Below are 19228 nucleotides of genomic sequence, written 5' to 3'. Positions count from 1 at the left end.
CCTCCGCCACAAGTGATTTCAGGAGCATCATTTGGCCTTGCTCAATGGTGAGGCTCAGAAAATAAACATATGCTAACGGTTTACATTATCAGTTACAATCTAATTATAGCTCTATTCATTGTCTGAATGTTCTTTCTCTCTTTAACAGTGCCTTGGGTCTCAAGTGCTGCCATAAGGAAATCTGGCTGTTTATTGTGAGCTGAAGTGCAGATTTGTAGGGAAAACATAGATAAAAATCCCTGAGTGGACTGTCTAAAACTATATGCATTTTTCTTCCAGAAAATTAACAATGGAGGAGAAACATTTTTAAATCCCACAGTAGATGATGGGAATTCATTGGAATAGGAGTTGTGCAAAGCCCATCCCTTTACTTCTATGAAGTGTTCTATCTTTCTGTTCCTGCCTCCATGAAGGAAATCTTTGCTTTCAGGAACCATGGCCATAAATCAGATGTGCATTGGCAGGAACAAGCATTTCAAAATGGATACCATTTAGCTATTCCATACTTTCAATGGGATATGTACTGAACTGCTGGTTCCATAGTAACTCAAACATCCAATCAGTCTGCTACTCTTTTCTTCACTCCAGCTCAGCTTGCAGAAGAATTTGCATGTCTAGTCACCCTTATTTGCATGCCCTGACACCAATAATTGGTTTTCCCAATGAAAAGTAAATTGAAATGAATTGGACGCAATCAAGGTATGGGATAATTGTCTTTGTAATATTGGATTACTATGGCATCCCTGCAACAGAATACTATGAAACAGTTGTGGTTCCTCAGATTTATAATGGTAGCAATCAGGACCAGACCAAGACATTTTAGCACCCAAGGCAAGTCACAAAATGGTACCCCCTCACTAGTGTAGAAGTGGTGAGTGAAGATCTATATCGGGAACAGGTGGAGGAGTCAAATCAACCTTACCCAACGGTTGACGTGGGAATTAAGCCCATCACTGGGGTGGCCCCTGCTCTGAATCACATGAGGTGGGTACAGAGCCCAGGAAACCCCACAGAGCAGCTCCCATCATTTCCTCCCTAGGGGTGGGAGGAGACCAGTAGCACCTATTCGCCAACAGGTGGCATGGGGGGCACTGCTAAGGAGGGGGCAGATCCAACCTCCAAGGAGCGCAATGCAACTGTCACTGCCACTGTGGAAGCTGGCAATGCATTGTTTAGAGACTGGATCTGCTGCCTCTGTGGATCTTGCCACCTGAGGCAGTTGTCTCACCTTGTCTCATGGATGGGCAGCCCTGGTATCAAGATGGGGGCCATGAAACTCACCTTCCCCAAAGGTTTATCAAGAAACAGGCTTAGGATCAAGGCCCTTTCAAATCCTGGATTTAATCCAACACCCACCTTTCCTCCATCAGCACTGTACTCTTTCTCATCCCCTTCCAGTAGTCTGGCCAAGCCAAAGTCTGTGATCTTCACATGGTTTGGTGATTTCACTAAGACATTCCTGGCTGCCAAGTCTCTGTGAACCAATCGCCTCTCTTCCAGGTACATCATTCCCTAAGAAGCAAAAAGTTTTTTGGTTTTTTTTAAATTGAGAACAGTTTTTAAGGTCCTGCTTTTGTAAAACATTTGCACAACATGCACCTTAGAAACATTCCCAGCTCTTGGACTAATGTGTGGATCAGAACTTACAGTAGCTGCCTCCCCTGATTCTACCTGTCTCTGAATATTGTGGCACAGTTCTCAGCAGTTTAAACATACCAAAACAAACATGTAAATATGTAAATTGAGACAAAATACACATGAAATATGCATTAAATGCTATTTTGAGATTTTTTTAGAAAGGAACATAATTATGGATAAAGTGGCATAGACCAGAAATAGATGGATTTGCCCATCAGTAATCTGTGTTTCCCTTCACAAACTGCTAAGTTTTGCAATTAGGACTTAGATTTTGTAGATATTTTATATTTCTCTCCCCCACATCATCATTTCTATTGGGTTTCTAAATTATTTTTTTCTTTACAGACATAAAACAGGGACCGATAGCATTGATGTATACAAAACAAAGGAGCTGCGAGATGCCCATATAAAAGCATATTGGTTTGTATATGATATCTTTCTATTGCAGTAGTTCTTTGACTATACTCTTGAGCTCAGGCAGCTGATCTCGAAAACAGGCATGCCTTCAGTGAAATGTGTCAGCACTGAAGCAAAGGTCCTGCCAAGATGGCCATCATCCTTTTCATATTTCCCACTTTTTCCGTCAAGAGCCCTTATGCATTAAGTTAACCGTCTCTCTGAGGAAACCATGGAGGATCCCCAACTTCCCTTCTTCCAGTTTTGTATGAAGGATTCCATTGACTATTTCTGATAAAATACGGCATGCTCACATGGTTATTTTGAGAGCACTCTGTTTCTGGATGAATGGCCACGACTAAGTTAGGTCCATTAATTTTTCCAGTGACACAGGAAAGGAAATGGCACCATGCTGAATAAAAATAGATTGGGTTGGCCATGGCTTTGGGCTGCCAGACTTGGTGTTTGTTTTATGCTTAGAGCAAAACCTATTAGTAACAAGGCTGTATCTGGAATGGCTCTGATAGTTTCCCAGAGTGCACAGATACCATATGGGCAGTAAGAAATTTAAATTGGTCTTTATGAAAAAGTCCCTTCTGCTCATTAGCAAATTGGTCCTGTAGTGAAACCGCCATCAGGGACAATATTTTAATGTGCTGTTTTACTGGTCTCCTAATAAAGTTGCTCCTAGAAATTGGTAGCTATTTCACAATGGTGGACTTCAGAAGGTGCGCTCTGTGTGTGTGTGTGTGTGTGTGTGTGTGTGTGTGTGTGTGCCGCGTGCGCAATGTAGTATTTACCATGAGAGACATCAGTCAGATTTTTCTGACTCAGGCTGTGGCCTAAATGAGAAGATAGCTGTATATAATTTTATTATTCCATTTCTCAATGCATATTTTGTAATATGGAAGCCAAACTACCCCTGTTTCATATGGCTGTTATAAATTAAAAGTAACAAAGTAATAAAATCACCAAAGATTGATTTTAATAAAAAACAAATATGCCTATATGAGCATTAGAATGGGGAAATTTTAGCTGTGTCATGGCTCAAAATACCAAGGGCCATAAAACCATTTGATTTTAACCTAGGAAATGTAGGAGGTGAAGTCTGAATGGAACATTTTTGAAATTTATATAGGATGTCTTGTGCAAACTGCTCCTTTTGGGGCTTTTACTATTTACAATAGATTTTGTAGCAGCTGACAGTGAAGAGGTTTGGAAGCAGACCCACACACAAAAAAACCTCTTTGGACACAGACTACACAGCATTGTTTTCAAATAGGCTTTAACTGGCCGAGGCAAGCACATTCTCTCTTGCCAATTGCAAATCAATGCTGCTGGCTGTGAAACATCAGAGCTCTGGAACACTGAAGGATTAACAGTTTCTGACATTACACCCAAAGCCATAAAAATAAAAAGTCAGGCAAATAAATCACAGAGGGTCAAATGATTATGAGCAGTATATACTGGGGAGTGCTATAAAACACTAGATTGCTTTAGATGGCACCTGGGCCGAGCACAGGCATTAACATGACAGAAATCCCAAAGAGTGAAGAATCTTCCGCCTAATGAGGCCACAGTTCACCCAAACATTATGCAGAGCAAGCCCCGTGAGACGGAAAGGAACAGGGGCTGGGTAAGCAGCCAAAAACATACTGTAGTAGTTAGCAACCACTGCATAAGCATGCAGAACTGGAATTTCCAAAATTAAATTGAACTCCTCACCACATACATGTGCTTTTCCAGTGAAGGCAATATTCATTAACCTTAAGTCGTACTTATTAACTTCGCAAAGGCTTACATGAGGGGTGGTGGAATGTTTTTCCCTAGGGTAAAATTCTCTCAGGGGAAAGTAGTTGGAGACCACAAATTGCCAGTGAACAGGGTCAAGGTCCAAAGAGGGCAGGGCCAAAAGACATATAACCCCCCACCACCACCACCGGGAGAGAGAGACTCTCCTTTCTCAGCTTCCTTGCTGTGTGTGAAGAAAGGGGATCCTCTTTCCCGTTGCACAATGAGGAAATGAAGTGAAATGGTGGTGCAGGAAGAAATCTGACCACCATCTTAATGTGCAAGCTGCCCAAGAACATGAGATGTGCATGCCTAAGGGCACTCGGAAAGGCCAAGACTGAGTTGAGAAGCCACCCACACCAACAAGCCCAGTGGCTCAGCTGCAGTGAGCAGGAGACTGGGCTCGCTTTGCTAAATTCCACGGTGACACTTCACAGCAAATGCTTCCTGGGTTTTTGGTTTTGGTTTTGCAGGATCGTGGCAGATAGTAAGCACTTTAGCACTATATCCTCTTAAGGATAGTCACAGTAAACTACATATTGATTTTTCCTCTCACCATCCTATTAAGGTGTTTTGTGAGTGGCTGAGCACACACAATATATACCCGAAAATAATTTTTTGTATTAAAACTCAAACGATATCAGGCAAAACGAAATGAAGGTAGAGAAGGATACCTAATGATGCTCTCTGGATATGTAGAATTCAGATATATATTTCCCGGATGCTTCATTTGACCTTTTCAAGCCTGATAGGAATGGTATTATGTACTTATATTTAACTGTATATAAGGATCATAAACACAGTAAGCAAATTGAATTTCACAGAGTGAAAACAAATACTTAAGAACTAGAAGACATATTCTCAAAGCAAAAGAAATTTACCATAGTGGACAGCGAGTTTGAAACACCACTAGAAGCCAGTTCATATAAACATGCATGTAACTAATCTAAAATATATAGTACATCTGGTGACTATAGTGCTTGTGTACTTTACTGCCAATCACAAAACAGAGATGCAGCAGAATTTATTTATTTAAAATGTGTATAGGCAACTCCCGATATTACCGGTATATTCAGAATATAATCAATAACTAGTCTTAACCATAAAGCACAACCAGAACAAAATACCAAAATACCAGCAATATCAGTAGAACTTAATTTGTTCTGGAGGTCTGTTCTTAACCTGAAACTGTTCTTAACTAGAGGCATGCTTTTGCTAAGGGGCCTCTTGCTGCCACTACGCCGCTGGCACACAATTTCCGTTCACATCCTGGGCAAAGTTCTCAGCTCGAGGTAACTCTTCCAGGTTAGCAGGGTTTGTAACCTGAAGTGTTTGTAACCTGAGGCAGTCTTCCAGGTTAGCAGGGTTTGTAACCTGAAGTGTTTGTAACCTGAGGCAGTTGTTGTAACTTGAGGTACCACAGTAATCACAGCAATCAGCCCAGTAATTACAAAGAGGTAGCACAAAATAATTGAAACTATCGCTGTATCATAGCAGAAGAAGCTCAATTTTTAATAAATAAATAAACAAGAAAGAAATGTTGAACAACTGCCTGCTCCCAGAGGTGATGTGCAGAGGACTGTGACTCTTGGAGAGGAAATAGAGAGGAAGGTCCTCCTTCTCTTACATGCTCTGTATTCTCAAGGGTAAGAATGAGGTGCACCTTCAGTGAGAAGCTGGCATGCACTGGGCACTGGCACCAACCTAAGAAAAGTCGCCATTTAATATGAGACAATATGAGCAACAAGGAAGTGCCCCAAGTGTTAAAACTAGACCTCTACCCCCCCACCACTCTCACATTGGAATCGGCCTGACCTTACAATTGATAACCCCCCTTATCACAATGACTACAAGCTTTTCCTTGCTGAGGATATCATTACAAGGGCAATTACTGCCAAACTCCTCTAACATCAAATCACTCTTTGAAACAGAGCCTAAAGACATTAAGAAGTCGAGCAGACATTAGAACCAGTTTTAACAAAAGGCACATTGAGGAAGTCTCTCTGGAACCTTAGCAGGAACAGGAGCAATCAATTAATTACAATAGCTGTCTTTATATCTACATAATGAAACACTTTACAGTTGGTGTTATTGCATTGTTTCGTGCTTTCATTCCACCTACAAAGGAAATAGAACTAAAACACCACCTAGCACCTGGCAAGGAACAAATGGCTTCCTAATTTTCCCCTCTTAAAATTAGAAAAATTAGTGCTGCAGCGAAAATTTTTCTGTTCTCCATCAAATAATGGGGAAATAAATTGCATTCAAATATTATTAAAGGGGAGGGGAAAGTATCAGAGGTGGGTGAGGTGGGAAATCAGGTTTTTGTCACACTTGCCTTACTTTTGTGGTGGCAGGGGATGTTTGCGAGTGCCCTTTCTTTCATGCCACAAATTATCTCAGCGGTTCTCTGTTCTGTGCAGCCTTCCTGGGTGGCCTTGCTTCAATGAAAGCCCAGAGGAAGACGTCAGAAAGTGACTCCTCCCATGAGCCTTTTCACTTCAGGAAGTATGGGTAGCCAGGGAGGTTGCAGAAATGTTTACTGGATGGGGAAAAGGCAGGCTGGCAGGCCAGCTGGCCACCAATGGGCACCTCATTGGGTCGCCATACACCTGGATTTTCCCGGACATTACTGGGCTTTCAGAGGTGGAACTGACATCTGGGAGGAACTTCTGAAAGGTGGCGCTTTGTCCTAGATCTTAAGCAAGTCAATCGAAAAATTGCATTTTTGTAAACAAACAAACAAACAAACAAAAACTCGACAACTTTTGGGTGGTGTTCTGGTCTTTACTTTTTGAAATATGGCAACCCTATCACCTCACAGGAGATGCAGGTGGCACTGTAGTCTAAACCACTGAGTCTCTTGGGCTTGCCAATCGGAAGGTCAGCGGTTTGAGGCCCTGCGACAGGGTGAGCTCCCATTGTTCAGTCCCAGCTCCTGCCCACCTAGCAGTTCTAAAGCACGTCAAAGTGCAAGTAGATAAATAGGTGGGAAGGTAAACGGCATTTCCGTGTGCTGCTCTGGTTTCTCCAGAAGCGGCTTAATCATGTTGGCCACATGACTGGGAAAAACTGTCTGCGGACAAACGCCGACTTCCTCAGCCAGTAAAGAGAGCGCTGCAACCCCAGTTGTTTGTGACTGGACTTAACTGTCAGGGGTCCTTTACCTTTTTATCACCTCACAAGGGAAGCTCCAAACCGAGCACCTACAGAAAGTGCTGTGAGAATAGGCAGATAAACAGAAGTTTCATTCACAAGAGAAGGGCAGATTTAAACGCAGCTCTACTTAAAATATCCTCCACCTATGGAGTGCCATAGAAGCAGAGTAATACTCAGGGAGTGAAGAAGCAGTCAGGCAGCAATGTGATGCGGAACTGATTTCCTCCATAAAAGCTGATGCTCCTGCGGGACAGGAGACGCCCTTTGCTGCGCGGTTGCTGAGGTCGTGCAGCTTCCTTCCACTCCTCATCAGGACTTGTTCACTCACAGACTCTTGGGCTAGACTTTCCCCTGTGCCATGAGAGGTGCTTTAGAACTGAGAGGTGCCTCATGAATCTCTTAAAGGCTGCTTAGCAAAAGGGCCGTGTGAGAGGGAAGCAGATGCTCTTCCCATGTCTGTGCGCTTTCCCTTGCAAATACCATCTGTCGGCATACAATCAGAGGGATATCACCATTCTAGACATGTAACTATAAATGTAAGGATCTTGAATCAAATGTTGAAATTATTTTTAAAACACAGAAGTGGTTACCGCCACGTTCCTGATAGCACTTGCTAGATGAAAATAGAAATATGCTTGCAAATAGCCCTGTTCTCATGCCAAGGTTTAGTTTCCACAGCCTGCCCTCTGCTGACTTAGAGGACAAGAGGGTGTTTATTCTATAAAAATAAATCAAGAGCATGAGCCAGATATTAGGGATTAACCCTGGTCAATCGAGATAGCAGGAGCAGATGTTATCAGGGCCAAAAAAACGACCGTAGATTTCTGTGACATATACAGTGGTACCTCAGGTTACAGACACTTCAGGTTACAGACTCCGCTAACCCAGAAATATTACCTTGGGTTAAGAACTTTGCTTCAGGATGAGAAGAGAAATTGCGCAGCGGCAGCGCGGGAGGCCCCATTCGCTAAAGTGGTACCTCAGGTTAAGAACGGACCTCCAGAACAAATTCAGTTCTTAAACCAAGGTACCACTGTATATTAAGGAATAAAAGGGACCCATATTCTGAGTAAAATCATGCCCTCTGATTATTTTCTATTGCCCAGTAGAATGGACTAGAGAAAGAGAGTTTTATCCCACTCTGGGACAAACTAGTTAATAATCACTGAGGTAAAGGTATAGGAGGGATAAATGGAGAATACCCACCTGTTCCCTTCACAGCACACTTCCACATAGACTGATGTCCTGATCTAAAATGCCTTTCAGAAACAGGCACTCCAGTATCATCAGGAAAGAGTGGCCTTGCATTCACTACATTTTGTCCAATCCTAGTGGTCACTAGGTCTTCTTAGAAGCCTGGAGAGGCACACTCTAATATGTAATATGAATAAGGTAAAGGTAAAGGGACCCCTGACCATTAGGTCCAGTCGTGACCGACTCTGGGGTTGCGGCGCTCATCTCGCTTTATTGGCCGAGGGAGCCGGCATACAGCTTCCGGGTCATGTGGCCAGCATGAATAAGCCGCTTCTGGCGAACCAGAGCAGCGCACAGAAACGCCGTTTACCTTCCCGCCGGAGCGGTACCTATTTATCTACTTGCACTGTGACGTGCTTTTGAACTGCTAGGTTAGCAGGAGCAGGGACCGAGTAACGGGACCGAGCAACGGGAGCTCACCCCATTGCGGGGATTTGAACCGCCAACCTTCTGATTGGCAAGTCCTAGGCTCTGTGGTTTAACCCACAGCGCCACCCCCGTCCCTGTAATATGAATACATAGGGACAAAATTCAACACAACGGGGGGGGGGGGTTGAAATGCCCAGAATTTTTGATTTCTTATTAAATGAACTAACCCTCATCTTAAAGTATCAGCAAGCGGTGGAGATTTCAAATGGGATATTCCAGAGACAACAGTATCTTTAGGGAGATTAAAAGTGTAAGAGCATTATTGCCATTTCTCACTATTTGGTTGTTAATATCTACATTTACTGCTGAAGTGGCTATTATCCCTGACAAAACATATCTGAACAGATTCTGCACTGAATGATAGCTGAACACCACTAGGGTGTTTTAAAGAGCAGTGTCAGACAAAATAACAGATATAACAAAATAATAATTTCTTCCCTCTGGTGCAGAAATCAATTAATTTATTCCACACTACCAAAGGAGATGTTGTGCCAAACTTGGAGAAGTTACAAAATGTTCTGTATTCTGATACTGGTTTAGAATCACCCAAAAAGGAGAATGAAGGTTTACCGCATCCTTTGCAGAGGCTGCCATTTGCTGCCTGGGGACAGAGCGGTCACCACACACGACCGGAGGAGGATGCGGGGCTCCCCTTCTGGACGCGTGTTTTTGGTGTGAAGACGACTGCTAACCTGGGACTGCTGAGGACCTACTCCTGAGTGACATGTCCAGGATTATGCTGCTGCAGCTTTGAAGCTATTTGCACAGCCATGCAATAAGAAACACAGTTCACCAGCTTAAGACTATTTGCCATACAATTTCAGATTTCCATACTATTATGATACATGGTTCTGGAAGTGTGACTGTCAATAAATTGTACAAATGGAGGCAGTGCAGGAAAAAACAACAACCAAGGCCTTAAGGAAATGAACTGTGATGGGAATGTACAGGGAATGTAGAGGAGGAATACAAGGTTGAGGGTCAGAATTGGAGAATTGGAGTGGGCAAGAGAACTGACGGGAAGGCAGAAGGCACTGCAGAGACAAAGGGACCTTTTGTCAGCCTTATTTCAACAAACGATACAGAAGCATTTAGAAATTCCGTGATTTGTAACAATTAGTTATAGTTTTACTATCTCAAAAACAAATGTAGCTACTCATATTTAAATATTAAGATATACAATTTAAAACCAGAGGCAGACATGAAAACTATGGAAATGTCAAAAAGGACTGCATCTGTGTAAGAAATGGATGCGTCAAGAATGTTAACAGGAAGAATGGCTTCAATACTAGAACAGCAATTATAGTGAAAACATGCAATGAAACTATGCAACCATATATATATATATATATATGTGTGTGTGTGTGTGTGTGTGTGTGTGTGTGTGCAGTATAAATTGTAACTCTGGCATTGTGAGCTAGATAACATAACATAATAATATTTTCTTCTTAAAAACCAGAGGGATAACCATGGATTATTAGGAGAGCAAAAATATGTCTCTAACACCAGGATCTTATAATTCTGTCCTGTAAGGGAGCTACGAGTACCATCTTTCTAATGATTTAGTTATGATCTACCCAGAAGAGAGATAATGTGGATTTCCTGAAACATTAACCACATGCAAAGGCTCTTCTGACTAGCCCAGCGGAATACTAGCCGCCCTGCTCTGCTGTTATGTCCCTCCTCCCCCATTGACCTCTTGCCAATACAATTACAACAGGGGGAGTGCATTGTGTACCGCATGCACTTTCTCCAAGAAGTGTATTTAAAATGGATTACTTCTGCTTCTCGGGCAGCAGATCAATAGAGATGTGGATTGCAGTTAAGTGTTGAGATGTCTGTGGGCTGCAGTAGTTATCCTTTGTGTCTCTTTAGAAATTAATTAAAAATCAATGGAGTGTGCAGCCCATTAATAAGGCAACTTCCACATTAACAGATACAAGTGCAGCCTTCCCTGGTTTGCAGAGAAAGCAAGCAAGTGCAATCAAGCCTCACTGGCACTTGAGACAATGGGAGGGATTCTGGCCACTTATTCCCCACACAATGGAGCTGCTGCCAGCGGGGGGTGCATTTGTGAGGGCCTGCTTTTAGCTCCCTTTATCCGCGTACTCTCTCTGTTGGTAATAAACAAGCAGGATGCTGTTTAAAGCAGCACCAGATATTCTCCGGTTTGGATTTTCGGTGAAGTAAGAATTTCTCCACTGCTGCTTCTGCAATTTCCTTCTGGCTGAGTTTAAAACTGTGCTTGGCAAACCAAGCCGCCTCTCCCTCCCCTTTCCTTCCAGTGCAAAAGTAGCACAATTTATTAGATACGTGTTTGAGCCTTCCATTATGTGTGCTGAATCTTCTTAGGTACTAGACTTATTTTTATCACTTTCTCATTATTACTTTGAAACTTAGTATTAGCCGTTAGTTTCCATTTGTCCTTAATATTTGAATTCAGGTCCTATAGACTGTTAATCAGCAAATGTTGTTTGAGCAGTTGCTACAAAGGACAATTTATGTCCCATCGCAGGCAGATGCAGTAGTTCAAGGAGGATAAATCACCATGTCGTAGAACGGTATAAGTAACCTACCCCAATAACTTTGCCTATGGTGGTTTGTGAGTACAAGGTGTTGTTGTTTAGTCATTTAGTCATGTCCGACTCTTCGTAACCCCATGGACCAGAGCACGCCAGGCCCTCCTGTCTTCCACTGCCTCCTGCAGTTTGGTCAAACTCATGCTGGTAGCTTCGAGAACACTGTCCAACCATCTCGTCCTCTGTCGTCCCCTTCTCCTTGTGCCCTCCACCTTTCCCAACATCAGGGGCTTTTCCAGGAGTCTTCTCTTCTCGTGAGGTGGCCAAAGTATTGGAGCCTCAGCTTCAGGATCTATTCCAGTGAGCACTCAGGGCTGATTTCCTTAAGAATGGATAGGTTGGATCTTCTTGCAGTTCATGGGACTCTCAAGAGTCTCCTCCAGCACCATAATTCAAAAGCATCCATTCTTCGGCGATCAGCCTTCTTTATGGCCCAGCTCTCACTTCCATCCATCCCTACTGGGAAAACCACAGCTTTAACTATGCGGACCTTTGTTGGCAAGGTGATGTCTCTACTTTTTAAGATGCTGTCTAGGTTTGTCATAGCTTTTCTCCCAAGGAGCAGGCGTCTTTTAATTTCGTGACTGCTGTCATCATCTGCAGTGATCATGGAGCCCAAGAAAGTCAAGTCTTTCACTGCCTCCATTTCTTCCCCTTCTATTTGCCAGGAGGTAGGAACTCTGAAAATGCTACTCACCTATTTATCATTCATGAGATGAGGTCACTTTGCATCCAAAAGTGTATACGATCCACCAGAGACATAGAACCATAGAGTTGGAAGGGACCCTGAGGTCCAATACCCTGCAATGCAGGAATAGGCAGTGGTCCCATTTGGGGACTGGACCTGAAACCTTGGTGTTATCAGCACCATGTTCTAACCAACTGAGCTGTCCAGGCTGACTCCTAGTTGCAAGCATATGACTGCAGGATCAGGGAGCTTCGGCTGAGGTGTGAGATTCTTGGATCTTTGTAGAAGTTGGGCACGTCTGAAAATCTGCCCACTCCGGACATCAGAAAGATATTAGTTTTAGGTACTTGAATGACTTTGATACAAATGAAGGGTCCTCAGCCAACTGAAAGGAGACTTGCTCCTGAATCCCACTCCCAAACAAAATCCTTCTGCATTTCAAGGTTCAGAATTACTAGAATTAGTGGCACTGATACACCCAGAATCCCCAATTCTTTTCACTTCCATTTTCAGACTTTTTAGCACAAGTGTGTATGCAAGTAAAGTCACGTGACACATAATGGCGGGAAACCTACTTCCCCACCCTCACCCTGATTCTGAATGAAAACAAAGATTTTCAAGTTTTCTGGCAATTCTTTTGGATTATGTATTTCAGAACTAGATTCTGTGCTGGTAAGTCTGAACACAGTTTTTGCAGCAGTAACTGTCTGAAATAGTTCACTGGAGTAAAAGATGATGGATTATTATTATTTTTTAAAACCCATCATGCGCACACATAAATTTATGCCATTTCCTTAGGTGTCAAACTACCCCAGGTAGTATGAGCTACGATTATCAAACCACTTAATTTAATAATCCTATTCATTTTGATAAAGTCAATCTAGAGTTACTTTGAGGACTATAGTTAATTTTTTCTCCAGGCAAGGCAAAACAGCCAAGGGATGAAAGGATTTTCTTTGTTCTGTTCCATTTTTTGTTCCATTCCTCCTCAATTAATTTGGGTTTAAACAAATTAAAATGTGCAGTTTAATGCAGCTTTTAGTTCCTTCAGTTCACGCTGGCCTCTCTCTTTGTCCAGCCCCCACCCCCTTGCAAAGAAAAGGAGCTCTCTGCATCCACCCCTCTGCTTCCAAAGTGACTGTTTTCCCTTACGAATCATGCTTGTGATACACCACTTCCATCATGAGAAAACTCAAATTCTATGACTGGTATAAATTATTTCTATTAATTAACATTCTCCCCCCCCCCTTTTATCCCTCACCCCTCACCCCACCCTTGTGTTAGACTTCCACTCTACTCAAGTGCAATTTCTTTCCACTTCTATTACTTTCTTTCACACACTTTTAAACCAATTTTCTACTTCTTTTTCTCTTACACATTGTTATCCATAATATTTAGTATTTCAGTATTTATAACAGAACTTGTTTATTCTAATAGGAGTTCTGATTTTTCAATATAATTTTGCAAGTATCCTTTAAACACTTTCCTTTTTAAAAATATTTTTATTAAATTTTCCATTTTAACAATCCAATCAAATCACATTAAATATTCCAAATTCTACAAATACGTATCATATAGTCCAAATATTCTGCCAAATTATAAATTTGGGGGGGGACTTCCCATGCTTCAAGTTTGGTGGGGCTCTGATCATCTTGTATCTCTACTGCCTTGAATTTCGAATAGTTCCTTTAAATCTTCCTGTTGTTACCCTTCCTTCTTTCATGGCCTCTGAGTTGTTTCCACAGGCGAGTTGAAGTAAACAATGATATGCTTCTGTGTGAAATTAGTATGCTTGACTCTCCCACTATTGCAGCTGGTAAGCCTATTGTTTGCAGTATATCCTCACACGCTGGTGTTTATGCCGAATCAATCCAGAAGTCCATTTCGCCGCTGGCAGACCCCATCTTCTCTCAGTTCGGATGAAATCAAATCTAAGCATTTACTCATTAATTTTCCCAGACCGGTTGCGTCAAACATTAGCCTTTCCAGTGGAGATTTGCCAAGTCGGACTTGAAGTGCAGATATATTAACAAATTAAGAGCTCACCTTCCCCTATGACTATTTATCTCTGCAGTCGTTCCAAAGTTTTTTGAAATCTGTCCAGCAGCTAGCAAGATCCTGCTCCTTTGTAATATCCATATTTGGAGAGTCTTTTATCTTCTTCCAAGCGTTTCACAGAACAAAAGCTTTAGTTATATAGTATTGTTATTTTCACACAGTTTATTTTCTCTCATCTCACTTGCTATAAATAATGTAAATGGTTCTTTGGGGGGGTGGGGTTGTCAAGTATTGTAATAAATCGTGGTAAAAAAAACCACCAAAACTTTACCCCCCCCCTTTCCATTCCATTCCAACGTACCGGCTTAGATGTTATTCTTAGATGTTATTCTTTCTTCCTCTCCGTCACTCTTGGCACCTCAGTGGCTGGCTTAATTGGCAGATTAATTTTCCCCTCCTTGCTTGAAGCATGTCCAAAACTTATATCCAATTTTTCATCTTAAGAAATGGAACTTGGTGCGCTCGCGGGGACAGATTCCAGGAGATCCGAACTCCCTCGGGGGCTTTCCATCCAGTGCCCCCACCCCCTCCTTCTTTACGAACTTGGGGGTGGTTTATTGGGCATCCGCGAATGAGACTGCATCTTCCCTTACACTGGGAAGAATTTGAGAGGCTGATTACTCCCATCTCAGCCTCTAAATTGCCTCGTGGGAGCTGGAGAGATGGTACTGTCGGCCATCTTCCGTGGCGCCTCAAGCGGAAGTCTCCTTTAAACACCTTCCAGTCCTTGTCTAACTTCTCCTTTGAGATCCTTCCAATTTCTCTCATTGTTTTGGATATATTGTAATACTCCAATAATTTGGCAAGCCACTCTGTTTTTGTCGGTATAATACCACTTTCCCAATTTTTCGCAATCAATAGCCATGCGGCTACTGTTGCGTATAAATTTAATGTCTTTTCTTCTTCCTTTAGACCTCCTGGTACTATTCCCTATAGAAAACCTTCTGATGTTTTCCTGAATGAATATCTGAACATTTTTTTCATTTCATTGTATATTGTTTCCCAAAATTGTTTCTCATTCTGAGTCACAGACTGCATCCCAATTACATCACAATTAATTAACATTCTGTTTGATTTATTATTTCTGGTTGTAATTGTGATGCTGTCTGTGACTCATAATAATAATAATAATAATAATAATAATAATAATAATTTTTATTTATACCCTGCCCTCCCCAGCCAAGGCATTGTTTTCCATTGGTGGGGCGACATGTTGGGTCCTGGAATGGGATTCGGGAAACAAATAGGCAGGTTGATAAAGTCAAGAATTACATCTCTCTGTCTATGGAGACCATAGCCAGCTTCCTTAGAGGTCTCTTCATCCAACTTCTGATGTTTATTAATATATTTGATATTTATTAATGTGCCTCCGTGATGACTAGAATCAAAGGTGATAGTGCAATGATTTTGAAAAATGCCATCGAGTCTGCCTCAGGAGCAGGGATAGAGCAATATTTTTGTTCTTGCTTTGAGTAAGGACAATGATGATCAAAACCAGATGGATGCACAATAGCTAGCCAGTTTGTGGCTTGAATGGAAGATACAATGAGCACTATTTAGAATGGCTGGATACATAAAGCAAGCCATTTGAATAGCAAAGTATATACATCTAGGTCCATTGTGCATGCACAGTGCAAGATACAAAACAACCATTGGGGGACTGGAAAAAATTATACATCCATATAAATTACTCAAAGGATGAAATAACTGTGTTTGGGAAGTTATCAGGGCAAAAATTACAAAGTTCCACATACCCCTAATTAGAAGCCATATATATGATTTGTTGGATGACCATAGCTCTGAATACCATCTGTCAAGCAGTCTGCCTAGCTCTACCCCACAGAATTTGGGCAAAACATACTAAGCAACACACTGAGGAAAATGTAAAGCACAGCCCTCCTGAGACAGTATCATCTGTGAATGCTCTACCACATAATAAAACCCCACACACCAAGCTACAATTTTTCTCCTTTGACATAGCTGCGTTCTATAAGTAGGAGTTTTAGGACATGTGGAGCCTGTTTGTTCTGTTGTATCATTCCAACATTAAATCCAAGTGGCTCTCAACTAATTCCCATGGCCAGTTCAAGGTGCCATGTCTTACCTTTAAACCTCCAAACTGTTTGGAGCTGGAATATCTAAAGGGTCGTCTCTGGCCCCATGAACCTGCCCACACGTTACAGCCATCAGAAGAGGCCTTGCTCCATGTCATTCAGGAAGGACATGGATTTCTCATTAGTGATGCTCGGACTGTGGAACTCACTCGCTTGGGATGTTTTATGAAAATGCAGCCCCAATTCTGGTGTGTTTCCTGCAGGGTCCCCCCTCAGTTTTCAGTTGTTTTATTACTGTTGCTTTATGACACGATCGCTAAACTTTCTTTTTCTTCCCCCCTCTTCTCCCTGCATGCACCCCTGAAATTGACTTGGGTTTTTTTTGAGGGGGGAACACTCAGAGCAGCATGCAGGCAACGAGGAGAGGGGCGTCATTCTTCCTGGCAACCAGGAATGCGATTGCCTTAGTGTGCAGCTGAATTCCACCCATAGCTTTTACAGTTGTATGCAATGCTAGTCCTAGTTGGAGTAGAGCCATTGTAGTTAATGGATTTGGCTAACTTTAATCATTAATCTCAGTGGGTCTTCTCTGAGCAGGACTTAGTCAAATACCACTGATGGTATCACATCCCTGCTTTTCACCTGTGAATGCTACAGAAGTTAATTTAAAAAATAATAATTAAGGATGAAATTCAGTGTCGCACTATGGTGAACATGCCATCAGCACAAACATTGCAGCTTTCCCCAGAAAAGTCCAGAGTGAATTCTTGAGTGCTGCCCCAGTGAGGCCTGGCCATTTGCTTTCTCTGAATGTGCAGATCAGCCCTAAAGGATGACTATATTCCAATATATTGTTGTTGTTTTTTCCTTTTAAGCTTAATGCTGCCAAACGAACAAGTAAAATGCTCATTTTCTCACTTCCTTTCCACATTCTGAACTGTTGCGTTTGCAAAGTAAAGGAAGGATTGAACTCTGATTAATAAGAATACACACAGAGGCTTGAACCAGCAAGACTCTGGGAAGGGTGCGTATAATCGTGTCTCTCTGTGCTTGTCCGTGTCTCTCCACAGCCCCCTGGCCCAGGCCGTTTTTATTCACAAAAGAACTTTTTACAGAGTGTTCATAAGAACCAATCAGATTTCTTCTGAGCATTTCCACAAACCCACGGGAGAAAGTTAAACTACTAAAACTAATTAAGCACAGATATTTCTGGGGTAAACAAATTGAGAACTACAAAGAAGAGCATCTGGCAACCCCGGAGGTAATAAACAAGCAATACATATGATAAGGAGGATGGCCAGGACAGCGACCATTATCCCCTTCATGTGAGATCTGCTTCCTGGCCCCAAGATTAACATCTTAAGGTAAATATTATAAGAAAAGCTACATCAAAGAAACTGCCCATAGTCTTTAGATGACCCAGGACGCCTGCCTGTCTGTCGAAGTGTGCACGTGACTCGTGAAGAAGAATGGGCAGTAGAGGCAAAAGGGCATGAATGTAGAATCTTATGGGATTTAATCAGAAATTATCGTCAATATATCAAACCGAGTCAACACAATGTCTTCATCGTGGACACGATGGCTTGATGTATATTCTATAATTCCTCATGGTAATCCCATCTGACCCCTACCCTGAACATCCCAGCACCTTTTGTTTCTGCCCATTTTGCAGCTTTTCCTGCCCTCTCCAAAAACACCTTTCACTTTTTCGGTGTGTGTGTGTGTGTGTGCTTGGAAGGGCTAGGGATGGATCAGTCAAGAAGATCAAACAGCTTTGGAGTGGTTGCTAGTCCTCCTTTGCAGAGCCTAGGCAGGAGAGGCAGAGGCGTTGCCAGGCCCCTGTGCAGCCTGGTGTGAAATAGCCTTCCTGCCCCCCCCCCCAGTTGTTCTCTGCAGCAGCAGGTTAGGGTTAGTGGCAGGGCTCTAACAGCTGGAAAACAGGCCCTTCAAATGACAGTTACGACCAAACCCAATTCCGCCTGCCCGTTTCATCCCACTGCACTTCTGCTGCACACTCCCCAGTTCCACAATATAATGATGAATCAACCCTACCAGAAGCGAAAGAACCTTTGGCATGTTTAATGGGGTCACTGGTCCTGTCAGGGCTAATTCTGAAAGAGGAATGTGGATTAGTGTGGCCATCAGAAAAGAGACAGCAGCACTGCTTTAGGATGCTGATAGGAGAGAAAGAAAAATGAACTTTGTGAGACAACATGCACATCTCAGGCGTCAGACTGAACAGAGTTTTAAAAGATACTTGTTTTTTATAGTCAGCGTGGATTTGTTTGAAAGGTCACTACGGCATTTTCTGTTCATTTTTATTAGCGAAGTGTTTGTGCAGAAGTTGAATTACTCTCTGAGAATTCTAGAATTCTACTGTGTTTTCTATTTTGGGCTTTTATATTTGCATGAAAATGTAATGCTTTTACCTTTTATGATAAGGCTTAGCTCACCTTGAAATAATAACTGTATTAGCAGTTTTACTCACCCAAAACAGTTCAGTTTATTATGGGGGGGGGGGTGAGTAAGCTTCTCCAGCCTATCATTAATTCTGACTGTTTTAATTATGAGGAATAAAATATTCTATGAAAGATTTTGTGGATAAAAAACCCTATGATGCAAATAATAACTACAAAATAAAACAGTGCTGATGAACGTTTATCTGAAGTGACATATTTATTGTAGAATTAGCAGTAGCTGCTTAGGATAGCTCAGTCAGTAGAGCACTAGGCACTTAATTCCAGGGTTGTAGGTTTGAGCCCAATTTAGGCAGAAAAAAATCCTGCATTGCGCGCGGGGGGGGTTGACTAGATGACCCGCATGGTCCCTTCCAACTCTATGATCCTATGATTACATAGACATACAAACAAACCTGTAGGTGGGGGGGGGCGAGGGGAGAAACCCGATGATGATTTTCAAATTATCCAAAATTATGCACACTCTGTATGTAAGTAGTTTTGATTAATATGAAGTGTATGCTTGGGGGGGGTGTAATGTGTAAGCCAGGTGAATATAGATATAATCAACAACTTCCATGATCACAGTGGAATCAGTTGATGGGGAAGGAATCGCCTCTGTCCAAGAACTTACGGTCGATTCTATGTGTGCTACTGTAGGCCTCATACATTGTGCTATACACTGAAGGAAGTATCATACCACTTTAAACAGTCACAGCTCCCCAC

At 42.2% G+C, this 19228-nt stretch overlaps 1 protein-coding gene across 5 annotated transcripts in view; it reads right to left on the bottom strand.

Moving 5' to 3' along the window:
• The window catches only part of ERBB4 (erb-b2 receptor tyrosine kinase 4), an 833408-nt gene that overhangs the window by 36100 nt on the left and 778080 nt on the right, over positions 1–19228 (bottom strand). For all 5 annotated transcript variants that reach the window (XM_081196711.1, XM_081196710.1, XM_081196712.1 and 2 more), the window contains exon 21: positions 1357–1512. In XM_081196711.1, the coding sequence (XP_081052837.1) occupies positions 1357–1512 (156 nt within the window). The remainder of the gene's footprint in view (positions 1–1356; positions 1513–19228) is intronic.

This window comes from Podarcis bocagei, assembly GCF_964188305.1.
Source record: "Podarcis bocagei genome assembly, chromosome: 1".
In the NCBI taxonomy this organism is placed as follows: domain Eukaryota; kingdom Metazoa; phylum Chordata; class Lepidosauria; order Squamata; family Lacertidae; genus Podarcis; species Podarcis bocagei.
Note: the sequence above shows the minus strand (reverse complement) of the source record. Positions and strands in the feature narration are given on the sequence as shown.